At 43.6% G+C, this 25272-nt stretch overlaps 1 protein-coding gene across 1 annotated transcript; it reads right to left on the bottom strand.

The window, feature by feature from the left end:
• Positions 1 to 23207: 23207 nt before the first annotated feature.
• LOC119286921 (phospholipase A2 homolog 3-like) lies at positions 23208 to 24835 on the bottom strand. Its single transcript, XM_037566392.1, has 4 exons — positions 24455 to 24835; positions 24286 to 24334; positions 23982 to 24104; positions 23208 to 23908 (listed from the first exon to the last, which is right to left on the bottom strand). The coding sequence occupies exons 1-4, from the start codon at positions 24596 to 24598 to the stop codon at positions 23736 to 23738; spliced, it is 489 nt and encodes a 162-aa protein (XP_037422289.1). The 5' UTR covers positions 24599 to 24835; the 3' UTR covers positions 23208 to 23735.
• Positions 24836 to 25272: the final 437 nt, after the last annotated feature.

Raw genomic sequence — 25272 nt, forward strand, 5'->3', positions numbered from 1 at the left:
CTAGCCAAATCATCAATCTTAAGCAATTTTTCTTCAATCATAGCATTAAAATTCTTTTGCGAAGAAATAAATTATTTAATATTAGATTCAAAATCAGAGGGCATCTTATTATAATTTCCATAAGAATTGTTGTAGGAATTACCACAATTATTAGAGGGATTACTAGGATAAGGCCTAGAGTTGAAATTTCCTCTATACGTGTTGTTACCAAAATTATTCCTACCAACAAAATTCACATCCATAGATTCATTATTATTCTCAATCAAAGTAGACAAAGGCATATCATTAGGATCAGATGAAACACTCTTAGTAGCAAATAGTTTCATAAGTTCATCCATCTTTCCACTCAAAACATTAATTTCTTCTATCGCATGCACTTTTTTATTAGTGGATCTTTCAGTGTGCCATTGAGAATAATTAACCATAATATTATCTAGGAGTTTAGTAGCATCTCCTCAAGTGATTTCCATAAAAGTGCCTCCCGCGGCCGAATCTAAAAAATTTCTAGAAGCAAAATTCAATCCGGCATAAATTTTTTGTATAATCATCCACAAATTCAAACCATGAGTAGGGCAATTATGTATCATTAATTTCGTTCTCTCCCAAGCTTGTGCAACATGTTCATGATCAAGTTGCTTAAAATTCATAATATCGTTTCTAAGAGAGATGATCTTAGCGGGAGGAAAATACTTAGAGATAAAAGCATCTTTGCACTTGTTCCATGAATCAATACTATTTTTAGGCAAAGATGAAAACCAAGCTTTAGCAAGATCTCTAAGCGAAAAAGGAAATAGCTTCAATTTAACAATATCACTATCGCCATCTTTCTTCTTTTGCATGTCACACAAATCAACGAAGCTATTAAGATGGGTAGCGGCATCTTCACTAGGAAGGCCGGAGAACGGATCTTTCATGACAAGATTCAGCAAAGCAACATTAATTTCACAAGATTCAGCATCGGTAAGAGGAGCAATCGGAGTGCTAAGGAAATCATTATTGTTGGTATTGATGAAGTCACACAATTTGGTATTATCTTGAGCCATCATGACAAACAAGCAATCCAACACACGAGCAAACAAAAAGCAAACGGGCAAAAGAGGCAAATAGAGAGGGAGGATAGAAAGAGAGGGCGAATAAAACGGCAAGGGTGAAGTGGGGGAGAGGAAAACGGGAGGAAAATGGCAAATAATGTAATGTGGGAGATAGGGATTGTGATGAGTACTTGGTATGTTGACTTTTGCGTAGACTCCCCGGCAACGGCGCTAGAAATTCTTCTTGCTACCTCTTGAGCATTGCGTTGGATTTCCCCGAAGAGGAGAGGATGATGTGATAACCCACAAGTATAGGGGATCGCAAAAGTTTTCGATAAGTAAGAGTGTTGAACCCAACGAGGAGCTAAAGGTAGAACAAATATTCTCTCAAGTTCTATCGACCACCGATACAACTCTACGCATGCTTGACGTTCGCTTTACCTAGAACAAGTATGAAACTAGAAATACTTTGTAGGTGTTTTTGGAAAGACTTGCAAGAAATTAAAGAGCACGAAAATAAAACTAGGGGCTATTAAGGTAAAGAAGCAACTAAAGTAAATATAGCGAGTGTGGAAAAGTGGTGGTAGGAGTTGCGAAATTGTCCCTTAAGCAATTGACTACTTTACTAGACCGATAGCAAGTATTATGTGGGAGAGGCCACTTCTAGCATGTCATCCCTTACTTGGAATTCTATGCACTTATGATTGGAACTATTAGCAAGCATCCGCAACTACTAATGTTCATTAAGGTAAAACACAACCATAGCATTAAGATATATTGGTCCCCCTTCAATCCCGTATGCATCAATTTCTATGCTAGGTTGAAGCTTCTGTCTGCCCTCCAATACATAGTCCTATCAACATACAACTAACCCTAGGGTGTGATCCACGCGCGCAATCATATGATGGGCACCAAAGGACAGCAACATAACCACAAGCAAATTAAATCAATCATAGCAATTCATCAACCACCAATAGGACAACGAAAATCTACTCAGACATCATAGGATGGCAACACATCATTGGATAATAATATGAAGCATAAAGCACCATGTTCAAGTAGAGGGTACAGCAGGTTGCGGGAGAGTGGACCGCTGTAGATAGAGGAGGGAAGGTGATGGAGATGTTGGTGAAGATGGCAGAGGTGTTGGTGTAGATCGCGGTGATGATGATGGCCATGGCAGCGTTCCGGCGCTACCGGAAGAGAAGGGGAGAGGGGGCCCCTTCGTCTTCTTCTTCCTTGACCTCCTCCCTAGATGGGAGAAGGGTTTCCCCTCTGGTCCTTGGCCTCCATGGCATGGGAGGGGCGAGAGCCCCTCCGAGATTGGATCTGTCTCTCTGTCTCTCTCTGGTTCTACGTTCTCAGATTCTTCCCTTTCACCGTTTCTTATATTCCCGGAGATCCGTAACTCCGATTGGGCTAAAATTTTAACACGATCTCTATCCGGATATTAGCTTTCTTGTGGCGAAAGAAGGGCTCCAACCGCCTTACAGGGTGGCCACGAGGGTCAGGGGCGCGCCTGACACCCTGGGGCGCGCTCCCCTACCTCGTGCCCCCCTCGGGCACCGTCTCGCGATGATTCCACTTCCCAAAATTCATAAATATTCCAAAATAAATCTCCGTCAGTTTTTATTCCGTTTGGACTCCGTTTGGTATGGGTTTTCTACGAAACAAAAAACATGCAACAAACAGGAACTGGCATTGGGAACTGGATCAATATGTTAGTCCCAAAAATAGTATAAAAAGTTGCCAAAAAGTATATGAAAGTTGAATAATATTGGCATGGAACAATCAAAAATTATAGATACGACGGAGACGTATCAGCATCCCCAAGCTTAATTCCTGCTCGTCCTCGAGTAGGTAAATGATAAAAAAGATATTTTTTTGATGTGGAATGCTACCTAGCATAATCTTGATCATATGTCTAATCATGGCATGAATATTAAGACACGAGTGATTCAAAGCAATAGTCTATCATTTGACATAAAAACAATAATACTTCAAGCCTACTAATAAAGCAATCATGTCTTTTCAAAATAACATGGCCAAAGAAAGTTATCCCTACAAAATCATATAGTCTGGCTATGCTCCATCTTCACCACACAAAATATTCAAATCATTCACAACGCCGATGACAAGCCAAGCAATTGTTTCATACTTTTGACGTTCTCAAACCTTTTCAACTTTCACGCAATACATGAGCGTGAGCCATGGACATAGCTCTATAGGTGGAATAGAATATAATGATGGAGGAGACAAAAAGGAGAAGATAGTCTCACATCAACTAGGTGTATCAACGGGCTATGGAGATGCCCATCAATAGATATCAATGTGAGTGAGTAGGGATTGCCATGCAACGAATGCACTAGAGCTATAAGTGTATGAAAGCTCTAACTGAAACTAAGTGGTTGTGCATCCAACTTGCTTGCTCATGAAGACCTCGGGCATTTGAGGAAGCCCATCGTAGGAATATACAAGCCAAGTTCTATAATGAAAATTCCCACTAGTATATGAAAGTGATAACTCAAGAGACTCTCTATATGAAGAACATGGTGCTACTTTGAAGCACAAGTGTGGTAAAAGGATAGTAACATTGCCCCTTCTCTCTTTTTCTCTCATTTTTTTGTTTTCTTTTTCTCTTTTTTTGGGCCTTCTCCTTTTTTGGCCTTTCTTTTTTTTTCATCCAGAGTCTCATCCCGACTTATGGAGGAATCATAATTTCCATCATCCTTTCCTCACTGGGGCAATGCTCTAATAATGATGATCATCACACTTTTATTTACTTACAACTCAATATTACAACTCGATATCTAGAACAAAGATACGACTCTATATGAATGCCTCTGGCGGTGTACCGGGATGTGCAATGATCTAGCGTAGTAATGACATCAAAAAACGGAGAAGCCATGAAAACATCATGCTAGCTATCTTACGATCATGCAAAGCAATATGACAATAAATGCTCAAGTCATGTATATGATGATGATGGAAGTTGCATGGCAATATATCTCGGAATGGCTATGGAAATGCCATGATAGGTAGGTATGGTGGCTGTTTTGAGGAAGGTATATGGTGGGTTTATGGTACCGGCGAAAAGTGCGCAGTATTAGAGAGGCTAGCAATGGTGGAAGGAAGGAAAGTGCGTATAATCCATGGACTCAACATTAGTCAAAAAGAACTCATATACTTATTGCAAAAATCTAGAAGTTATCAAAGCAAAGTATTACGCGCATGCTCCTAGGGGGATAGATTGGTAGGAAAAGACCATCGCTCGTCCCCGACCGCCACTCATAAGGAAGACAATCAATAAATAAATCATGCTCCGACTTCATCACATAACGGTTCACCATACATGCATGCTACGGGAATCATAAACTTTAACACAAGAATTTCTCAAATTCACAACTACTCAACTAGCATGACTCTAGTATCACCATCCTCATATCTCAAAACAATTATCAAGCATCAATTTTTTTCTTAGTATTCAACGCACTCAAAAGGAAGTTTTACAAATCTTGAATACCAAGCATATTATTATTAAGCAAATTACCATGCTATTAATACTTCCAAAATAATCTAAGTGAAGCATGAGATATCAATAGTTTCTATAAAACAAATCCACCACCATGCTCTAAAAGATATAAGTGAAGCACTAGAGCAAAACTATAAAACTCAAAAGATATAAGTGAAGCACATAGAGTATTCTATCAAATTCCAAATTATGCATGGCTCTCTCAAAAGGTGTGTACAGCAAGGATGATTGTGGTAGAGTTCATATCCTAGTGTCATACCTAGTGCATCGGGTCCAATGAAAATCTTTTGTGACAATACTGGTGCAATTGCCTTGGCAAAGGAATCCAGATTTCACAAGAGAACCAAGCACATCAAGAGACGCTTCAATTCCATCTGGGATCTAGTCCAGGTGGGAGACATAGATATTTGCAAGATACATACGGATCTGAATATAGCAGACCCGTTGACTAAGCCTCTTCCACTAGCAAAACATGATCAGCACCAAAGCTCCATGGGTGTTAGAATCATTACTGTGTAATCTAGATTATTGACTCTAGTGCAAGTGGGAGACTGAAGGAAATATGCCCTAGAGGCAATAATAATGTTATTATTTTATTTCCTTATATCTTGATAAATGTTTATTATTCATGCTAGAAATGTATTATCTGGAAACATAATACTTGTGTGAATACATAGACAAACCAAACGTCACTAGTATGCCTCTACTTGACTAGCTCGTTAATCGAAGATGGTTATGTTTCCTAACCATAGACATGTGTTGTCATTTGATTAATGGGATCACATCATTAGGAGAATGATGTGATTGACATGACCCATTCCATTAGCTTAGCACCCGATCGTTTAATATGTTGCTATTGCTTTCTTCATGACTTATACATGTTCCTATGACTATGAGATTATGCAACTCCCATTTGCCGGAGGAACACTTTGTGTGCTACCAAGCGTCACAACGTAACTGGGTGATTATAAAGGAGCTCTACAGGTGTCTCCAAAGGTACATGTTGGGTTGGCGTATTTCGAGATTAGGATTTGTCACTCCGATTGTCGGAGAGGTATCTCTGGGCCCTCTCGGTAATGCACATCACATAAGCCTTGCAAGCATTACAACTAATGAGTTAGTTGCAAGATGATGTATTACGAAACGAGTAAAGAGACTTGCCGGTAAGAAGATTGAACTAGGTATTGAGATACCGACGATCGAATCTCGGGCAAGTAACATACCGATGACAAAGGGAACAACGTGTGTTGTTATGCGGTCTGACCGATAAAGATCTTCGTAGAATATGTGGGAACCAATATGAGCATCCAGGTTCCGCTATTGGTTATTGACCGGAGACGTGTATCGGTCATGTCTACATTGTTCTCGAACCCGTAGGGTCCACACGCTTAAGGTTTTGATGACAGTTATATTATGAGTTTATGCATTTTGATGTACCGAATTTTGTTCGGAGTCCCGGATGTGATCACAGACATGACGAGGAGTCTCAAAATGGTCGAGACATAAAGATTGATATATTGGGAGCCTATATTTGGATATCGGAAGTGTTCCGGGTGAAATCGGGATTTTACCGGAGTACCGGGAGGTTACCGGAACCCCCCGGGAGGTATATGGGCCTTAGTGGGCTTTAGTGGAAGAGAGGAGAGGTGGCCAGGGCTGGGCTGCGCGCCCCTCCCCCCTAGTCCGAATAGGACAAGGAGAGGGGGGCGGCGCCCCCCCTCCTTCTCTCTCTCCTCTTTTCCCCTCCTGAATCCTATTCCAACTAGGAAAGGGGGGGAATCCTACTCCCGGTGGGAGTAGGACTCCTCCTGACGCGCCCTCCTCCTGGCCGGCCGCACCTTCCCCTGCTCCTTTATATACGGGGGCAGGGGGCACCCCTAGACACACAAGTTGATCCACGTGATCATATTCTTAGCCGTGTGCGGTGCCCCCTTCCACCATAATCCTCGATAATATTGTAGCGGTGCTTAGGCGAAGCCCTGCGACGGTAGTACATCAAGATCGTCACCACGCCGTCGTGCTGACGGAACTCTTCCCCGACACTTTGCTGGATCGGAGTCCGGGGATCGTCATCGAGCTGAACGTGTGCTAGAACTCGGAGGTGCCGTAGTTTCGGTGCTTGATCGGTCGGGCCGTGAAGACGTACGACTACATCAACCGCGTTGTGCTAACGCTTCCGCTGTCGGTCTACAAGGGTACGTAGATCACACTCTCCCCTCTCGTTGCTATGCATCACCATGATCTTGCGTGTGCGTAGGAATTTTTTTGAAATTACTACGTTCCCCAACAGTGGCATCCGAGCCTAGGTTTTATGTGATGATGTTATATGCACGAGTAGAACACAAGTGAGTTGTGGGCGATATAAGTCATACTGCTTACCAGCATGTCATACTTTGGTTCGGCGGTATTGTTGGACGAAGCGGCCCGGACCGACATTACGCGTACGCTTATGCGAGACCGGTTCTCCCGACGTGCTTTGCACAAAGGTGGCTAGCGGGTGACAGTTTCTCCAACTTTAGTTGAACCGAGTGTGGCTACGCCCGGTCCTTGTGAAGGTTAAAACAGCACCAACTTGACAAACTATCGTTGTGGTTTTGATGCGTAGGTAAGATTGGTTCTTGCTTAAGCCCGTAGCAGCCACGTAAAACTTGCAACAACAAAGTAGAGGACGTCTAACTTGTTTTTGCAGGGCATGTTGTGATGTGATATGGTCAAGACATGATGCTAAATTTTATTGTATGAGATGATCATGTTTTGTAACCGAGTTATCGGCAACTGGCAGGAGCCATATGGTTGTCGCTTTATTGTATGCAATGCAATCGCGCTGTAATGCTTTACTTTATCACTAAGCGGTAGCTATAGTCGTGGAAGCATAAGATTGGCGAGACGACAACGATGCTACGATGGAGATCAAGGTGTTGTGTCGGTGACGATGGTGATCACGACGGTGCTTCGAAGATGGGGATCACAAGCACAAGATGATGATGGCCATATCATATCACTTATATTGATTGCATGTGATGTTTATCTTTTATGCATCTTATCTTGCTTTGATTGATGGTAGCATTATAAGATGATCTCTCACTAATTATCAAGAAGTGTTCTCCCTGAGTATGCACCGTTGCCAAAGTTCTTCGTGCTGAGACACCACGTGATGATCGGGTGTGATAGGCTCTACGTTCAAATACAACGGGTGCAAAATAGTTGCACACGCGGAATACTCAGGTTATACTTGACGAGCCAAGCATATACAGATATGGCCTCGGAACACGGAGACCGAAAGGTCGAGCGTGAATCATATAGTAGATATGATCAACATAGTGATGTTCACCAATGAAACTACTCCATCTCACGTGATGATCGGACATGGTTTAGTTGATTTGGATCACGTAATCACTTAGAGGATTAGAGGGATGTCTATCTAAGTGGGAGTTCTTTAAGTAATATGATTAATTGAACCTAAATTTATCATGAAACTTAGTACCTGATAGTATCTTGCTTGTTTATGTTTGATTGTAGATAGAAGGCCCGTGCTGTTGTTCCGTTGAATTTTAATGTGTTCCTTGAGAAAGCAAAGTTGAAAGATGATGGTAGCAATTACACGGACTGGGTCCGTAACTTGAGAATTATCCTCATTGCTGCATAGAAGAATTACGTCCTGGAAGCACCGCTGGGTGCCAGGCCTACTGCTGGACCAACACCAGATGTTATGAACGTCTGGCAGAGCAAAGCTGATGACTACTCGATAGTTCAGTGTGCCATGATTTACGGCTTAGAATCGGGACTTCAACGACGTTTTGAACGTCATGGAGCATATGAGATGTTCCAGGAGTTGAAGTTAATATTTCAAGCAAATGCCCAGATTGAGAGATATGAAGTCTCCAATAAGTTCTATAGCTGCAAGATGGAGGAGAACAGTTCTGTCAGTGAGCATATACTCAAAATGTCTGGGTATAATAATCACTTGATTCAATTGGGAGTTAATCTTCCAAATGATTGCGTCATTGATAGAATTCTCCAATCACTGCCACCAAGCTACAAGAGCTTCGTGATGAACTATAATATGCAAGGGATGAATAAGACTATTCCCGAGCCTTCGCAATGCTGAAAGCTGCAGAGGTAGAAATCAAGAAGGAGCATCAAGTGTTGATGGTCAACAAGACCACTAGTTTCAAGAAAAAGGGCAAAGGGAAGAAGAAGGGGAACTTAAAAAAGAACATCAAGCAAGTTGCTACTCAAGAGAAGAAACCCAAACCTGTACCTAAGCCTGAAACTGAGTGCTTCTACTGCAAGCAGATTGGTCACTGGAAGCGGAACTGCCCCAAGTATTTGGCGGATAAGAAGGATGGCAAGGTGAACAAAGGTATATGTGATATACATGTTATTGATGTGTACCTTACTAATGCTCGCATTAGCACCTAGGTATTTGATACTGGTTCTGTTGCTAATATTTGCAACTCAAAACAGGGACTACGGATTAAGCGAAGATTGGCTAAGGACGAGGTGATGATGCGCGTGGGAAACGGTTCCAAAGTCGATGTGATCGCAGTCGGCACGCTACCTCTACATCTACCTTCGGGATTAGTATTAGACCTAAATAATTGTTATTTGGTGCCAGCATTAAGCATGAACATTATATCTAGATCTTGTTTGATGCGAGATGGTTATTCATTTAAATCAGAGAATAATGGTTGTTCTATTTACATGAGTAATATCTTCTATGGTCATGCACCCTTAAAGAGTGGTCTATTCTTATTAAATCTCGATAGTAGTGACACACATATTCATAGTGTTGAAACCAAAAGATGCAGAGTTGATAATGATAGTGCAACTTATTTGTGGCACTACCGTTTGAGTCATATCGGTATAAAGCGCATGAAGAAACTCCATATTGATGGGCTTTTGGAACCACTTGATTATGAATCACTTGGTACTTGCGAACCGTGCCTTATGGGTAAGATGACAAAAACACCGTTCTCCGGTACTATGGAGAGAGCAACGGATTTATTGGAAATCATACATACAGATGTATGTGGTCCGATGAATGTTGAGGCTCGTGGCGGATATCGTTATTTTCTCACCTTCACAGATGACTTAAGCAGATATGGGTATATCTACTTAATGAAACATAAGTCTGAAACATTTGAAAAGTTCAAAGAATTTCAGAGTGAAGTTGAAAATCATCGTAACAAGAAAATAAAATTCCTACGATCTGATCATGGAGGAGAATATTTGAGTTACGAGTTTGGTGTACATTTAAAACAATGTGGAATAGTTTCGCAACTCACGCCACCCGGAACACCACAGCGTAATGGTGTGTCCGAACATCGTAATCGTACTTTACTAGATATGGTGCGATCTATGATGTCTCTTACTGATTTACCGCTATCGTTTTGGGGATATGCTCTAGAGACGGCCGCATTCACGTTAAATAGGGCACCATCAAAATCCGTTGAGACGACGCCATATGAACTGTGGTTTGGCAAGAAACCAAAGTTGTCGTTTCTGAAAGTTTGGGGCTGCGATGCTTATGTGAAAAAACTTCAACCTGATAAGCTCGAACCCAAATCGGAGAAATGTGTCTTCATAGGACATCCAAAGGAAACTATTGGATACACCTTCTATCACAGATCCGAAGGCAAGACTTTTGTTGCTAAATTCGGAAACTTTCTAGAGAAGGAGTTTCTCTCGAAAGAAGTGAGTGGGAGGAAACTAGAACTTGACGAGGTAACTGTACCTGCTCCCTTATTGGAAAGTAGTACATCACAGAAACCAGTTTCTGTGACACCTACACCAATTAGTGAGGAAGCTAATGATAATGATCATGAAACTTCAGAACAAGATACTACTGAACCTCGTAGATCAACCAGAGTAAGATCCGTGCCAGAGTGGTACGGTAATCCTATTCTGGAAGTCATGCTACTAGATTATGATGAACCTATGAACTATGAAGAAGCAATGGTGAGCCCAGATTCCGCAAAATGGCTTGAAGCCATGAAATCTGAGATGGGATCCATGTATGAGAACAAAGTATGGACTTTGGTTGACTTGCCCAATGATCGGCAAGCAATTGAGAATAAATGGATCTTCAAGAAGAAGACTGACGCTGACGGTAATATTACTGTCTACAAAGCTCGACTTGTCGCAAAAGGTTTTCAGCAAGTTCAAGGGATTGACTACGATGAGACCTTCTCACCCGTAGCGATGCTTAAGTCTGTCCGAATATTGTTAGAAATTGCCGCATTTTTTGATTATGAAATTTGGCAAATGGATGTCAAAACTGCATTCCTGAATGGATTTCTGCAAGAAGAGTTGTATATGATGTAGCCGGAAGGTTTTGTCGATCCAAAGGGAGCTAACAAAGTGTGCAAGCTCCAGCGATCCATTTATGGACTGGTGCAAGCCTCTTGGAGTTGGAATAAACGCTTTGATAGTGTGATCAAAGCATTTTGTTTTGTACAGACTTTTGGAGAAGCCTGTATTTACAAGAAAGTGAGTGGGAGCTCTGTAGCATTTCTGATATTATATGTAGATGACATATTGCTAATCGGAAATGATATAGAATTTCTGGATAGCATAAAAGGATACTTGAATAAGAGTTTTTCAATGAAAGACCTCGGTGAAGCTGCTTACATATTGGGCATTAAGATCTATAGAGATAGATCAAGACGCTTAATTGGACTTTCACAAAGCACATACCTTGACAAAGTTTTGAAGAAGTTCAAAATGGATCAAGCAAAGAAAGGATTCTTGCCTGTGTTACAAGGTGTGAAATTGAGTAAGACTCAATCCCCGACCAATGCAGAAGATAGAGAGAAAAAGAAAGATGTTCCCTATGCTTCAGCCATAGGCTCTATCATGTATGCGATGCTGTGTACCAAACCTGATGTGTGTCTTGCTATAAGTCTAGCAGGGAGGTACCAAAGTAATCCAGGAGTGGATCACTGGACAGCGGTCAAGAACATCCTGAAATACCTGAAAAGGACTAAGGATATATTTCTCATATATGGAGGTGACAAAGAGCTCATCGTAAATGGTTACGTTGATGCAAGCTTTGACACTGATCCAGACGATTCTAAATCACAAACCGGATACGTGTTTACATTAAACGGTGGAGCTGTTAGTTGGTGCAGTTCTAAACAAAGCGTTGTGGCGGGGATCTACATGTGAAGTGGAGTACATAGCTGCTTTGGAAGCAGCAAACGAAGGAGTCTGGATGAAGGACTTCATATCCGATCTAGGTGTCATACCTAGTGCATCGGGTCCAATGAAAATCTTTTGTGACAATACTGGTGCAATTGCCTTGGCAAAGGAATCCAGATTTCACAAGAGAACCAAGCACATCAAGAGACGCTTCAATTCCATCCGGGATCTAGTCCAGGTGGGAGACATAGAGATTTGCAAGATACATACGGATCTGAATATAGCAGACCCGTTGACTAAGCCTCTTCCACGAGCAAAACATGATCAGCACCAAAGCTCCATGGGTGTTAGAATCATTACTGTGTAATCTAGATTATTGACTCTAGTGCAAGTGGGAGACTGAAGGAAATATTCCCTAGAGGCAATAATAATGTTATTATTTTATTTCCTTATATCATGATAAATGTTTATTATTCATGCTAGAAATGTATTATCCGGAAACATAATACTTGTGTGAATACATAGACAAACCAAACGTCACTAGTATGCCTCTACTTGACTAGCTCGTTAATCGAAGATGGTTATGTTTCCTAACCATAGACATGTGTTGTCATTTGATTAATGGGATTACATCATTAGGAGAATGATGTGATTGACATGACCCATTCCATTAGCTTAGCACCCGATCGTTTAATATGTTGCTATTGCTTTCTTCATGACTTATACATGTTCCTATGACTATGAGATTATGCAACTCCCGTTTGCCGGAGGAACACTTTGTGTGCTACCAAACGTCACAACGTAACTGGGTGATTATAAAGGAGCTCTACAGGTGTCTCCAAAGGTACATGTTGGGTTGGCGTATTTCGAGATTAGGATTTGTCACTCCGATTGTCGGAGAGGTATCTCTGGGCCCTCTCGGTAATGCACATCACATAAGCCTTGCAAGCATTACAACTAATGAGTTAGTTGCAAGATGATGTATTATGAAACGAGTAAAGAGACTTGCCGGTAACGAGATTGAACTAGGTATTGAGATACCGACGATCGAATCTCGGGCAAGTAACATACCGATGACAAAGGGAACAACGTATGTTGTTATGCGGTCTGACCGATAAAGATCTTCATAGAATATGTGGGAACCAATATGAGCATCCAGGTTCCACTATTGGTTATTGATCGGAGACGTGTCTCGGTCATGTCTACATTGTTCTCGAACCCGTAGGGTCCGCACGCTTAAGGTTTTGATGACAGTTATATTATGAGTTTATGCATTTTGATGCACCGAGGTTTGTTCGGAGTCCCGGATGTGATCACAGACGTGACGAGGAGTCTCTAAATGGTCGAGACATAAAGATTGATATATTGGAAGCCTATATTTGGATATCGGAAGTGTTCCGGGTGAAATCGGGATTTTACCGGAGTACCGGGAGGTTACCGGAACCCCCCGGGAGGTATATGGGCCTTAGTGGGCTTTAGTGGAAGAGAGGAGAGGTGGCCAGGGCTGGGCCGCGCGCCCCTCCCCCCTAGTCCGAATAGGACAAGGAGAGGGGGGCGGCGCCCCCCCCCCTTCCTTCTCTCTCTCCTCTTTTCCCCTCCCGAATCCTATTCCAACTAGGAAAGGGGGGGAATCCTACTCCCGGTGGGAGTAGGACTCCTCCTGACGCACCCTCCTCCTGGCCGGCCGCACCTTCCCCTGCTCCTTTATATACGGGGGCAGGGGGCACCCCTAGACACACAAGTTGATCCACGTGATCATATTCTTAGCCGTGTGCGGTGCCCCCTTCCACCATAATCCTCGATAATATTGTAGCGGTGCTTAGGCGAAGCCCTGCGACGGTAGTACATCAAGATCGTCACCATGCCGTCGTGCTGGCGGAACTCTTCCCCAACACTTTGCTGGATAGGAGTCCGGGGATCGTCATCGAGCTGAACGTGTGCTAGAACTCGGAGGTGCCGTAGTTTCGGTGCTTGATCGGTCGGGCCATGAAGACGTACGACTACATCAACCGCGTTGTGCTAACGCTTCCGCTGTCGGTCTACAAGGGTACGTAGATCACACTCTCCCCTCTCGTTGCTATGCATCACCATGATCTTGCGTGTGCGTAGGAATTTTTTTGAAATTACTACGTTCCCCAACAAGAGGGGCTAGCAATGGTGGAAGGGTGAGAGTGCGTATAATCCATGGACTCAACATTAGTCATAAAGAACTCACATACTTATTGCAAAAATTTATTAGTTATCGAAACAAAGTACTACGCGCATGCTCCTAGGGGATAGATTGGTAGGAAAAGACCATCGCTCGTCCCCGACCGCCACTCATAAGGAAGACAATCAATAAATAAATCATGCTCCGACTTCATCACATAACGGTTCACCATACGAGCATGCTACGGGAATCACAAACTTCAACACAAGTATTTCTACAATCTACAACTACTCACTAGCATGTCTCTAATATCACCATCTTTATATCGCAAAACTATTGCAAGGAATCAAACATATCATATTCAGCGATCTACAAGTTTATGTAGGATTTTATGACTAACCATGTGAATGACCAATTCCTGTCATCTCTCTAAACAGATATAATTGAAGCAAGAGAGTTTAATTCTTTCTATAAAAGATATGCCCACGCTCTAACAAATATAAGTGAAGCAAAATAGCATTCTGCAAATGGCGGTTGTCTAAGTAAAAAGAAACAGGCAATCCAAACTTCAAATGATATAAGTGAAGCACATGAAGCATTCTATAAAGCCATACTCAAAAAATATAAGTGAAGTGCAAAGAGCATTCTATAAATCAACCAAGGACTATCTCATGCCAGCATGGTGCGTAAAAGAAAAATGAAAATCTAAATGCAAAAGACGCTCCAAGATTGCATATATCGCATGAACGAAACGAATCCGAAAACATATCGATATTTGTTGAAGAAAGAGGGGATGCCTCCCCAGCATCCCCAAGCTTAGACACTTGAATCTCCTTGAATATTTACTTGGGGTGCCTAGGGCATCACCAATATTGAGCTCTTGCCTCTCTTCCTTCTTCTCACATCGAGACCTTCTCGATCATCGAACACTTCATCCACACAAAACTTCAACAGAAAACTCGGTAAGATCCGTTAGTATAATAAAGTAAATAACTACTCTAAGTACTGTTGCAAACCAATTCATATTTTGTTTTTGCATTGTGTCTACTGTAATATAACTTTTTCATGGCTTAATCCACTGATATAAATTGATAGTTTCATCAAAACAAGCAAACTATGCATCAAAAACAGAATCTGTCTAAAACAGAACAGTCTGTAGCAATCTGAACATTCACCATACTTATGATACTTGAAAAATTCTACTAAAATTACTAAAAATAAAAAATTTGTACAGCAAGACAATGCAAAAATAATCAGAACCATTTGACGTTCCAGCTAAAAAATGTAAAATCACGCACTACAGCCAAAGTTTCTGTCCTGCACCGTACAAACCATCAAGCAAATGTAAACATCCTAAAGGCAAACCTTGGTATATTATTTTTATAATACAATGTAATTGTACAAGGGGATAATTATTTTTGTTGAAAAGTTTCTGTAATCAAGATTCACAAAGTTGTCGTGAGCATGAACAAAGTTCAAGGAGCTCTCCCACTTCAACAGTGCTTGTCTTTCTCACTTTCACTTTCCTTTTTGAAAAGTTTTGGGTTCCCCTCTTTATTTTTGTTGTTTTTAAACTATATGAAAGCACTCAACAGAAATAAATGACTGCCTAAAACTTTCGGGTTGTCTCCCTGGCAGCGCTTTCTTTAAAGCCATTAAGCTAGGCATATAGTGCTCAAGTAGTGAATCCACCCGGATCCCAAGGTATACCAAAGCCAATTTTAATTAACAATGATTTGTAATTTAGTAGTGAGCACAAAGCAACATATATCAAGCAATGACGAAGTCTAACTCTCTTCCTATGCATCGGCATGTCATAAAAGAACAATTCATGCACACCTAGTAAAGGCCAATGCATAGTATAAACAGTTTCTTGCAATTTTATCATGTTGGAAACATAGAGAGGTGGAGATATAGTTCCTCTCTCATAATAATTGCAAGTAGGAGCAGCAAGCACATGCATATTATATTTATCGAAATCATCATGTGCAACGGTAAAAGGCAACCCATCAATATAATCCTTAATAAGTGCAAACTTCTCCGATATAGTATAATCGGGAGAATTCAAAAAGATAATAGGACTATCATGCGTGGGTGCAATAGCAACAATTTCATGTTTAACATAAGGAACTATAGCAAGTTCATCTCCATAAGCATAATTCATATTGGCATCTTGGCCATAAGCATAGCAAGCATCATCAAAAAGGGATATTTCAAAAGAATCATAGGGATCATAACAGTCATCATAGCAATCATCCTTCGGTAAGCACGAAGGGGAATTAAGCAATGTATGAGTTGAAGAGTTAGTCTCATTAGAAGGTGGGCACGGGTGATCAATCCGCTCTTCCCCCTTTTGTTCTTCGCTCTCCTCCTCATCTTTTTCATCCAATGAGCTCACAGTTTTATCAATTTCTTCTTCCATAGACTCCTGCAAAATATTAGCCTCTTCTTGGACAGCGGAGTAGTCCTCAATATATAGTTTAACATAAGCATTAGAAGCATAATTCTCATAACAATATTCAAGTATGGCAAAATTTTCAGATTTGTGAAGAGTATCATCATACTTTTCAATCAAAGAAGCAATTTCATAAGCATCATAGTAATTATAAACACCCTTAGCATACGAAGATACGATTCCATTATTACTAAACTCACATTGATAGGGAAGGTGTTTCTTAGGGTTTTCAGAACAATAAGTAAAATCATATATTTCACATAAATTCCAAGCATAGCATTGCAAACGTTGAATTTGACTCCATAATAGTTTCCCTTTTTCAGATATACGGTGTCGCACATAACAAGCATGCTCATCTAAAGATTTTCCCTCAACTAAGCTAGTTGGGGTTTCGGCACGAGCACAAAGGGATCGAAGATGATCCAAGTAAAAAAGCTTCAACAGTATGATAGATTTTGAGTGGTTCTTCAACCATTGGTTCAGTAGGTACAACTAATTTTTTTGGTATTTTGCGTTTCCTACCCATAACTAAAGGTAGAAAACAACTAAGAACAACAAATAAAAATTACGTAGTGATAAAGCAAACAAGCACACACGAGAATATTCACCCCACGCGATTGCTCCCCGGCAACGGCGCCAGAAAAAGGTCTTGATAACCCACAAGTATATGGGATCGCAACAGTTTTCGATAAGTAAGAGTGTCGAACCCAACGAGGAGCTAAAGGTAGAACAAATATTCCCTCAAGTTCTATCGACCACCGATACAACTCTATGCACGCTTGACGTTCGCTTTACCTAGAACAAGTATGAAACTAGAAGTACTTTGTAGGTGTTTTCGGCAAGGCTTGCAAGAAAGTAAAGAGCACGAAAATAAAACTAGGGGTTGTTAAGGTAAAGAAGCAACTAAAGTAAATATAGCGAGTGTGGAAAAGTGGTAGTAGGAGTTGCGAAATTGTCCCTTAAGCAATTGACTACTTTACTAGACCGATAGCAAGTATTATGTGGGAGAGGCCACTGCTAGCATGTCATCCCTTACTTGGAATTCTATGCACTTATGATTGGAACTATTAGCAAGCATCCGCAACTACTAATGTTCATTAAGGTAAAACCCAACCATAGCATTAAGATATATTGGTCCCCCTTCAATCCCGTATGCATCAATTTCTATGCTAGGTTGAAGTTTCTATCACTCTTGCCCTCCAATACATAGTCCTATCAACATACAACTAAACCTAGGGTGTGATCCACGCGCGCAATCATATGATGGGCACCAAAGGACAGCAACATAACCACAAGCAAATTAAATCAATCATAGCAATTCATCAACCACCAATAGGACAACGAAAATCTACTCATACATCATAGGATGGCAACATATCATTGGATAATAATATGAAGCATAAAGCACCATGTTCAAGTAGAGGGTACAGCGGGTTGCGGGAGAGTGGACCGCTGTAGATAGAGGGGGAAGGTGATGGAGATGTTGGTGAAGATGGCGAAGGTGTTGGTGTAGATCGCGGTGATGATGATGATGGCCACGGCAGCGTTCCAGCGCTACCGGAAGAGAAGGGGAGAGGGGGCCCCTTCATCTTCTTCTTCCTTGACCTCCTCCCTAGATGGGAGAAGGGTTTCCCCTCTGGTCCTTGGCCTCCATGGCATGGGAGGGGCGAGAGCCCCTCCGAGATTGGATCTGTCTCTCTGTCTCTCTCTGGTTCTGCGTTCTCAGATTCTTCCCTTTCACCGTTTCTTATATTCCCAGAGATCCGTAACTCCGATTGGGCTGAAATTTTTACACGATCTCTATCCGGATATTAGATTTCTTGCAGCGAAAGAAGGGCTCCAACCGCCTTACGGGGTGGCCACGAGGGTCAGGGGCGCGCCTGACACCCTGGGGCGCGCCCCCCTACCTCGTGCCCCCCTCGGGCACCATCTCACGATGATTCCACTTCCCAAAATTCATAAATATTCCAAAATAAATCTTCATCAGTTTTTATTCCGTTTGGACTCCGTTTGGTATGGGTTTTCTGCGAAACAAAAAACATGCAACAAACAGGAACTGGCACTGGGCACTGGATCAATATGTTAGTCCCAAAAATAGTATAAAAAGTTGCCAAAAAGTATATGAAAGTTGAATAATATTGGCATGGAACAATCAAAAATTATAGATACGACGGAGACGTATCATGATGCAGCAAAGTAGCGTAGGTATTTTCCTCAGTTTTTGAGAACCAAGGTATGAATCCAGTAGGAAGCTACGCGCGAGTCCCTCGTACCTACACAAAAACAATAACTCAATGCAACCAACGCGCTTAGGGGTTGTCAATCCCTTCACGGTCACTTACGGAAGTGAGATCTGATAGAGATGATAAATAATATTTTTGGTATTTTTGGTATAGAGATGCAAAGTGAAAAGTAAAAGGCAAAGTAAAAAAGCAAAGCAATAATAAAGTGATGGAGATTGATATGATGAGAAAGAGACCCGGGGGCCATAGGTTTCACTAGTGGCTTCTCTTAAGAGCATAAGTATTCTACGGTGGGTGAACAAATTATTGTTGAGCAATTGACAGAATTGAGCATAGTTATGAGAATATCTAGGTATGATCATGCATATAGGCATCACGTCCGAGACAAGTAGACCGACTCCTGCCTGCATCTACTACTATTACTCCACTCATCGACCGCTATCCAGCATGCATCTAGAGTATTAAGTTAAAAACAGAGTAACGCCTTAAGCAAGATGACATGATGTAGAGGGATAGTTTCATGCAATATGGTAAAAACCCCATATTGTTATCCTCGATGGCAACAATACAATACGTGCCTTGTTGCCCCTTTTGTCACTGGGAAAGGACACCGCAAGATCGAACCCAAAGCTAAGCACTTCTCCCATGGCAAGAAAAACCAATCTAGTAGGCCAAACTGAACTGATAATTCGAAGAGACTTGCAAAGATAACCAATCATACATAAAAGAATTTAGAGAAGATTCAAATATTATTCATAGATAGACTGGATCATAAACCCATAATTCATCGATCTCAACAAACACACTGCAAAAAGAAGATTACATCGAATAGATCTCCATGAGAGAGGGGGAGAACATTGTATTGAGATCCAAAAAGAGAGAAGAAGCCATCTAGCTACTAACTATGGACCCGTAGGTCTGAAATAAACTACTCACACTTCACCAGAGGGGCTTGGATGATGATGTAGAAGCCCTCCGTGATCGATGCCCCCTCCGGCGGAGCTCCGAAACAGGCCCCAAGATGGGATCTCGTGGATACAGAAAGTTGCGGCGGTGGAATTAGGTTTTTGGCTCCCTTTCTGATCGTTTGGGGGTACGTAGGTATATATAGGAGGAAGGAGTATGTCGGTGGAGCTTCGAGAGGCCCACGAGGCAGGGGGCGCTCCCTAGGGGGTGCACCCTCCACCCTCGTGACCGCCTCGTGGCTTTCTTGACGGAGGGTCCAAGTCTCATGGGTCTTATCTGATGAGAAAATCGTGTTCCCGAAGGTTTCATTCCGTTTGGACTCCGTTTGATATTCTGTTTCTCCGAAACACTAAAATAGGCAAAAAAACAGCAATTCTGGGTTGGGTCTCCGGTTAATAGGTTAGTCCCAAAAATAGTATAAAAGTGGAAAATAAAGCCCAATATAGTCCAAAATAGTAGGTAATATAGCATGGAGCAATCAAAAATTATAGATATGTTGGAGACGTATCAGGGACCTGCTCCTGGAAGGACTTATATGGAGAGTGGGTGATGGATCTACCATCCGCATTCATCATGATAGTTGGATCCCTCGCAAGGGTAACCTAAGGCCATCGGGCCAGGTGTACGTGTCGGGGATAACGAGGGTGAGCGATATACTAAATGACGAGGCTACAGGGTGGGATCGACACAAGCTGGAAGCAATGTTCACAGAGGGCAACGTACATGATATTATTTAGATTTTTGTGGGAGGTCTGGGTATAGATGACATCTTGGCATGGAATTTTGCGAAGAACGGACAATTTTTGGTGAAGTCTGCTTATCACCTATGTATGGAAAAGAAGAAGGCGAGTGGCTCGTCCTCAACGATGGCAAGCCACCGGGGTTGGCTGGCGCTTTGGGGCACCAATGCGCCGGGGAAGGTGTCGATCCATGTGTGGCGACTGATCAAGAACGGCCTGGCGGTGGGATCTGAACTACTTCGTAGAAGAATCAAGCCCGGCGTTTTTTGTCCCGCTTGTGGACGTGAAGAAACAATGTATCACATGTTTTGGGGCTGCTATCATTCCATGCTTTTCTGGAAGGAGTTGAGCTCGGTATTGGGTGTGAGGGTGGCGACCCCACCTCGATCGATGTGTACTCAGAGTTCGATTGCATCCTGGATGCTTCAGTGGATGTAGGATGCTTCAGATGACGACAAGTCAATGATGGTTCAGGGCCTATATGCTATTTGGCTGGCAAGAAATGACACTCGTGATGGAAAGCGAATTGAAGAGGCGAACATGGTGGCGAGGAGAGTAGCAGCTCTCATGGAAGAATGGAAGAGAGTGCGGGGACGGGCAGAGACCTCGACATCATCCACCCAACGTGCAAGATGGGAACCACCGGCGCCAGGCTGGCTCAAGGACAACATCGATGGAGCCACGTCTTGGTCGGGACAAGGTGGTGGAGGTGGAGTTGTGTTCATAGATGAAGATGGCGCATTTAGAGGTGCAGATGCTATCTTTCTAACAGATACTACAACGGCAGAAGCGGCGGAATTGCCGTCGTGCCGGAGGGCGGTCGTACTAGCATTGCAAAGAGGCGTGCCCAAACTCCATTTGGAGACCGACTGTCTTAATGTTGCCAGGATGCTGAATGAGCAAGGATGGAATCTGTCGTCAGTTGGTATCATGGTGGAAGAGATCAAGATGATGGCCACAAACTTGGGTGAGTTCAAAGCTGCCTGGCTTCGGAGGGAAGCGAATAAAGCGGCTCATGAGATTGCTCGTTTTGGTTTATGTAATGGAGTTTCGGTTTTGTGGGAGTTAGCTCCCCCAGATTGTATTCTCAGTATTGTTTCTGAGAAACTTCCTAATCTAGTTTAATAAAGTGGGGAAATGAATTTCAAAAAAAAAAGATTACCATTCTTTTTTTGCGGGGAAACACAAGATTACCATAAGCCTTCATACTTTTTGCCTTTTTGTTTTCTTCTATCTCTCTACTACTTCCTCTGTTCCTAAATATTTGTCTTTCTAGACATTTCAAATGGACTACAACATATGGATGTATGTAGAGATATTTTAGAGTGTAGATTCACTCTTGCTTTGTATGTAGTCACTTGTTGAAATCTCTAGAAAGACAAATATTTTGAAACACAGGGAGTATGATTTAGATCAAAAAATTCAATAAATATTATTACAAACCATTAATCCGAATAGAACAAATAATCCAAATCAACAATTTGTTCAAATATTAATAAATAAATTTTAAAGAAGTATAAATACACTATCTTCCAGTTTGCTACCATTTGTTTAATGTTATTTTCACACAACTGATCATGGGAGGCCCTGTCTTCGATCTTTCGGCACGCCTCAAGATATGCTTGAATGTGGTTTGTGTACCAGCAAGGCCTGACGGGTGTGCCAACATTTTCATAATCCATGGGCTTGGCATATCCCTCTCATCCTCGAAGACCATATTATGTCGGATTACACAACAAGTCATGATTTTTTTTTCAAGACAACCTTGTTCCAGAAACGAGTAGGACCCTAGACAATTGCAAACCTAGCTTGCTGCACTCCAAATGCCATCTCCATGTCTATACCTGGTCATGGGAAGCCCGGCCCGGACAGCCCGGCCCGAAAAAGCCCAACCCGGCCCGGACCGATGCTGCTCTCGGGCCGGGCTTGGGCCTAGATTTTGAGCCCGATGGCCGGGCCCGGGCCCGTCGTTTTTGCACTTTTCTGAAGGTCAGGCTGGGCCGGGCCGGCCCGAAGCCTGACGGGCTTTTGCATGTTTGGGCCGGGCTTGGGCCCAGAAAACAGGCACGATGGTCGGGCCGGGCCGGGCCCGGGCCTGGGTTTTTTGCGTCGGGCTTGGCTAGGCCCGGCCCAAAGCCCGGCCCGGCTCGAGGTATGGCCAGGTATATCCATGTCCTTCCTCATTGCTTCTTGCGTCTTTGTGAAATGTTTATGTTTATTGGTCACAGGAATAGAATTTGTTTCCGCAAATGTTGACCAAGATGGACAGATGCGATTGGCTAGATAGTAGCTTGGTCATACTAATGGCCATTCACTGTGTAGTTGTATCCTAGAGAAGTACCACATGTTATCCTAGCAAACAGATGAGATTTCTGCAAGACATTGATGGCGTTATGTTATGTGATCCAGACAACCCAAAGTAGCAATACCAAATCCACAATCAACAAAGGGAACCGCTTATAGAATAGGTGTTGGATCATGCCATCATGACAATGCACAATGAATTGGGCATGCCAAGTTGCAGGGCAATTCTTCCACCTCCAATTACGGCAACACTCCTAAGCATCTAAGGTCAACCTCTCGCTTCATTCATTGCTAGAAGCCTCGTAGCATCCTCGACATTGGATGCTCACAGATACTAATCTCCATAGACCCTAACTCAGTACCCGCAGATACTAATGTGAAGTGTGGGAGGTCTGAGAACGGCTCATAGGAGGTGACACCAAACGGTGGCAGCGCGGAGACGCTGGCGATGGTGGAAGAAGGTCACCAGGACTTGAACCCTGATAGGCTAAAGATACCACTGCCCATCTAACCATTCAACCATAGGTTGGTTCATATAGCGACCTTACTTGTCTAAGCTAAGCACAAGCAGTGTTTACAAAACTAATCACCTTACATGCAGATCGAACCGGCTGCCATACACTCAGAAAGGCGTCGCCATCACATCAACAAATATAATAATCCAATTAATGGACAAGTCGCTTTAGCTCTATACATAATTCAGACGACACAAATTACAGTACTGATCTATAAATTACCCCCAAAATCCAAAGTGGCTTTAAGCAGCAAAATTCACTGAAATTTGAACAGTGGTAACAACAGTGTATAGTACTACCAATTATGCGTGACATGAACACGTACGAGCTGCACATGATGTGTAGGCAAACTGGCAAAGACGAACCAACTCATCAATCAAGTAAATTGCAAAGCAGGTTATGGTAACCATGCCCATATACATGTCGCAAAATCCGGCGCCATCGTCGATCTTAGCTGAAGCACCAACCATGTCACGCCCGTGCCCGCGAGACTGTACGTGAGGCGCCGGTGCATGCGTGACAGGACACGGACACACACCATGACTGACGAGTGACACCAAGCAGAAAAGGCATGCACCACCCACCTACCGAGCAAGTTGTTTGCTGCTTGTCCTCCAGCTCGCCGGCTCCGGCGCGCGCCGCCGTGGTACTATGTAGCTAGGGCTTGTGCAGGACCCGGCCGGCGACGACGGCGGCCTCGATGACGACGGTGATCACGTCGATGACCTCGTCGATCATGCACTTGTTCCCCTCGAACGTGCCCGTGCCGGCCCGCAGCTCCGCCAGGCACTCCAGCAGGCCCTCGTTGCACTCCGTGCTCAGGTAGTCATCTGATGTGCCGATCGAGAGTCAGACGATGGCTACAATTTAGTTGATGGATCGATTGGTTGTTGGGGTACGTACTCTTGACGAGGACGCAGTTGTCGTGGTGCATGCAGCAGGCGTCGAGGGGGTCGCACGGCCGCTCGCCGGGGCACCCGCTGTAGAGGATGCCGCAGTACTTGCCGTACCGGAGGAAGGGCGCCGCTGCGTCAAGAGATCATCGACAAACACCTCGGCGTGAGCCACCATGCAGTTACTTCTAAGTTCTACTCCCTCCGTTCCAAAATAGATGACCCAACTTTGTACTAAAGTTAGTACAAAGTTGAGTCATCTATTTTGGAACGGAGGGAGTAATCAAGAAGAAGAAGTTGATGCGCGTGCGTACTCGTGCAGTGGTCGGACTCGCACGTTCGGCTGCACGCCTGCTGCTTGCTCTGCGTCCGCGTCCCCGCCGCCGCCGGCCGCCGAGAATCAGTCGACAAAGCAAAGCATACCCAGCTTAATAACGTGCTATGAAGTGTAGGTTATAGTACATGCGTAGATCGTGCACGTACCACGCCGTCGGCGTCGGCGTCGAGGGTCTGGAGGCCGACGTTGAGCGCCGAGGAGCGCGGCGCGACGGCGGCGCAGGCGAGGAGCCCGACCACCGCGAGTAGACGCGCATGCAGCCGCCGGGAACCGCCTCTGCCATGCGCCATCCCCTTCAAAAAATCAGATCCCCCTCCCTCTCTCTTTGTGTCGATCGAGACGGCGGCCGCCTGCAGCTGAACTTATACCGCGCCGTGCCCAGCCCTGCCGTCGTTCTTGGCTTGATAAGATATTATCTAGGGGGGCATTGGCTGGAGCGACGAGGAGAACTCGATCTGCGACTGTAGTTGGCTAGTTGCAGCACTGATTTAGAGAGAGAAAGGGGGCGGAGATGGGGCGTTTTGGTTGTATCCTGCTCGTGAGCGCGCGGGGCTTGTTGGCTAGCTCGCGGGGGCACGGGCTGGCAGTCGACAGCGCGGAGGAAGATGCCGTGCATGCACCACGTCGGTCGGTGGGCGAACGATCCAGCCGGCGACCATGTGTGCCATCCAGCGCCTTCCCGGACTTTTCATTTTTCCTTTACATGGGTGGTCTCTTTCGGCGAAAATAATTGGGTGTTATTTTTCAGTGAACCGTGAGAGTGAGTGAGTACGCTTTGCGATTCGCGGCTGTCAGCTCGGTTGGGTGCTAGTGTCCTCCCGTGCCGATTCTTTTCGCCATGTTCGTAGCGTGCCTTTTCCATGTGGTCATATGAGTCAGCCCACCATGATTGAGTGAGCTCCACGGGCTGGTCGGATGTCGAAATGTGTGGAGAAATATGTCGATTGATGTGCTCGATCCGAGT

The sequence above is a fragment of the Triticum dicoccoides genome, chromosome 4A (assembly GCF_002162155.2).
Source record: "Triticum dicoccoides isolate Atlit2015 ecotype Zavitan chromosome 4A, WEW_v2.0, whole genome shotgun sequence".
Lineage (NCBI taxonomy): Eukaryota > Viridiplantae > Streptophyta > Magnoliopsida > Poales > Poaceae > Triticum > Triticum dicoccoides.

What these genes read in the sequence shown, in the direction of transcription:
- LOC119286921 (XM_037566392.1), bottom strand. Translation starts at nt 24,598, where the DNA reads ATGGCGCATGGCAGAGGCGGTTCCCGGCGGCTGCATGCGCGTCTACTC. An exon ending in CGAGTCCGACCACTGCACGA is followed by an intron (nt 24,105 to 24,285) that starts GTACGCACGCGC and finishes CTCTTGACGCAG; the next exon opens with CGGCGCCCTTCCTCCGGTAC. An exon ending in CAACTGCGTCCTCGTCAAGA is followed by an intron (nt 23,909 to 23,981) that starts GTACGTACCCCA and finishes TCGGCACATCAG; the next exon opens with ATGACTACCTGAGCACGGAG.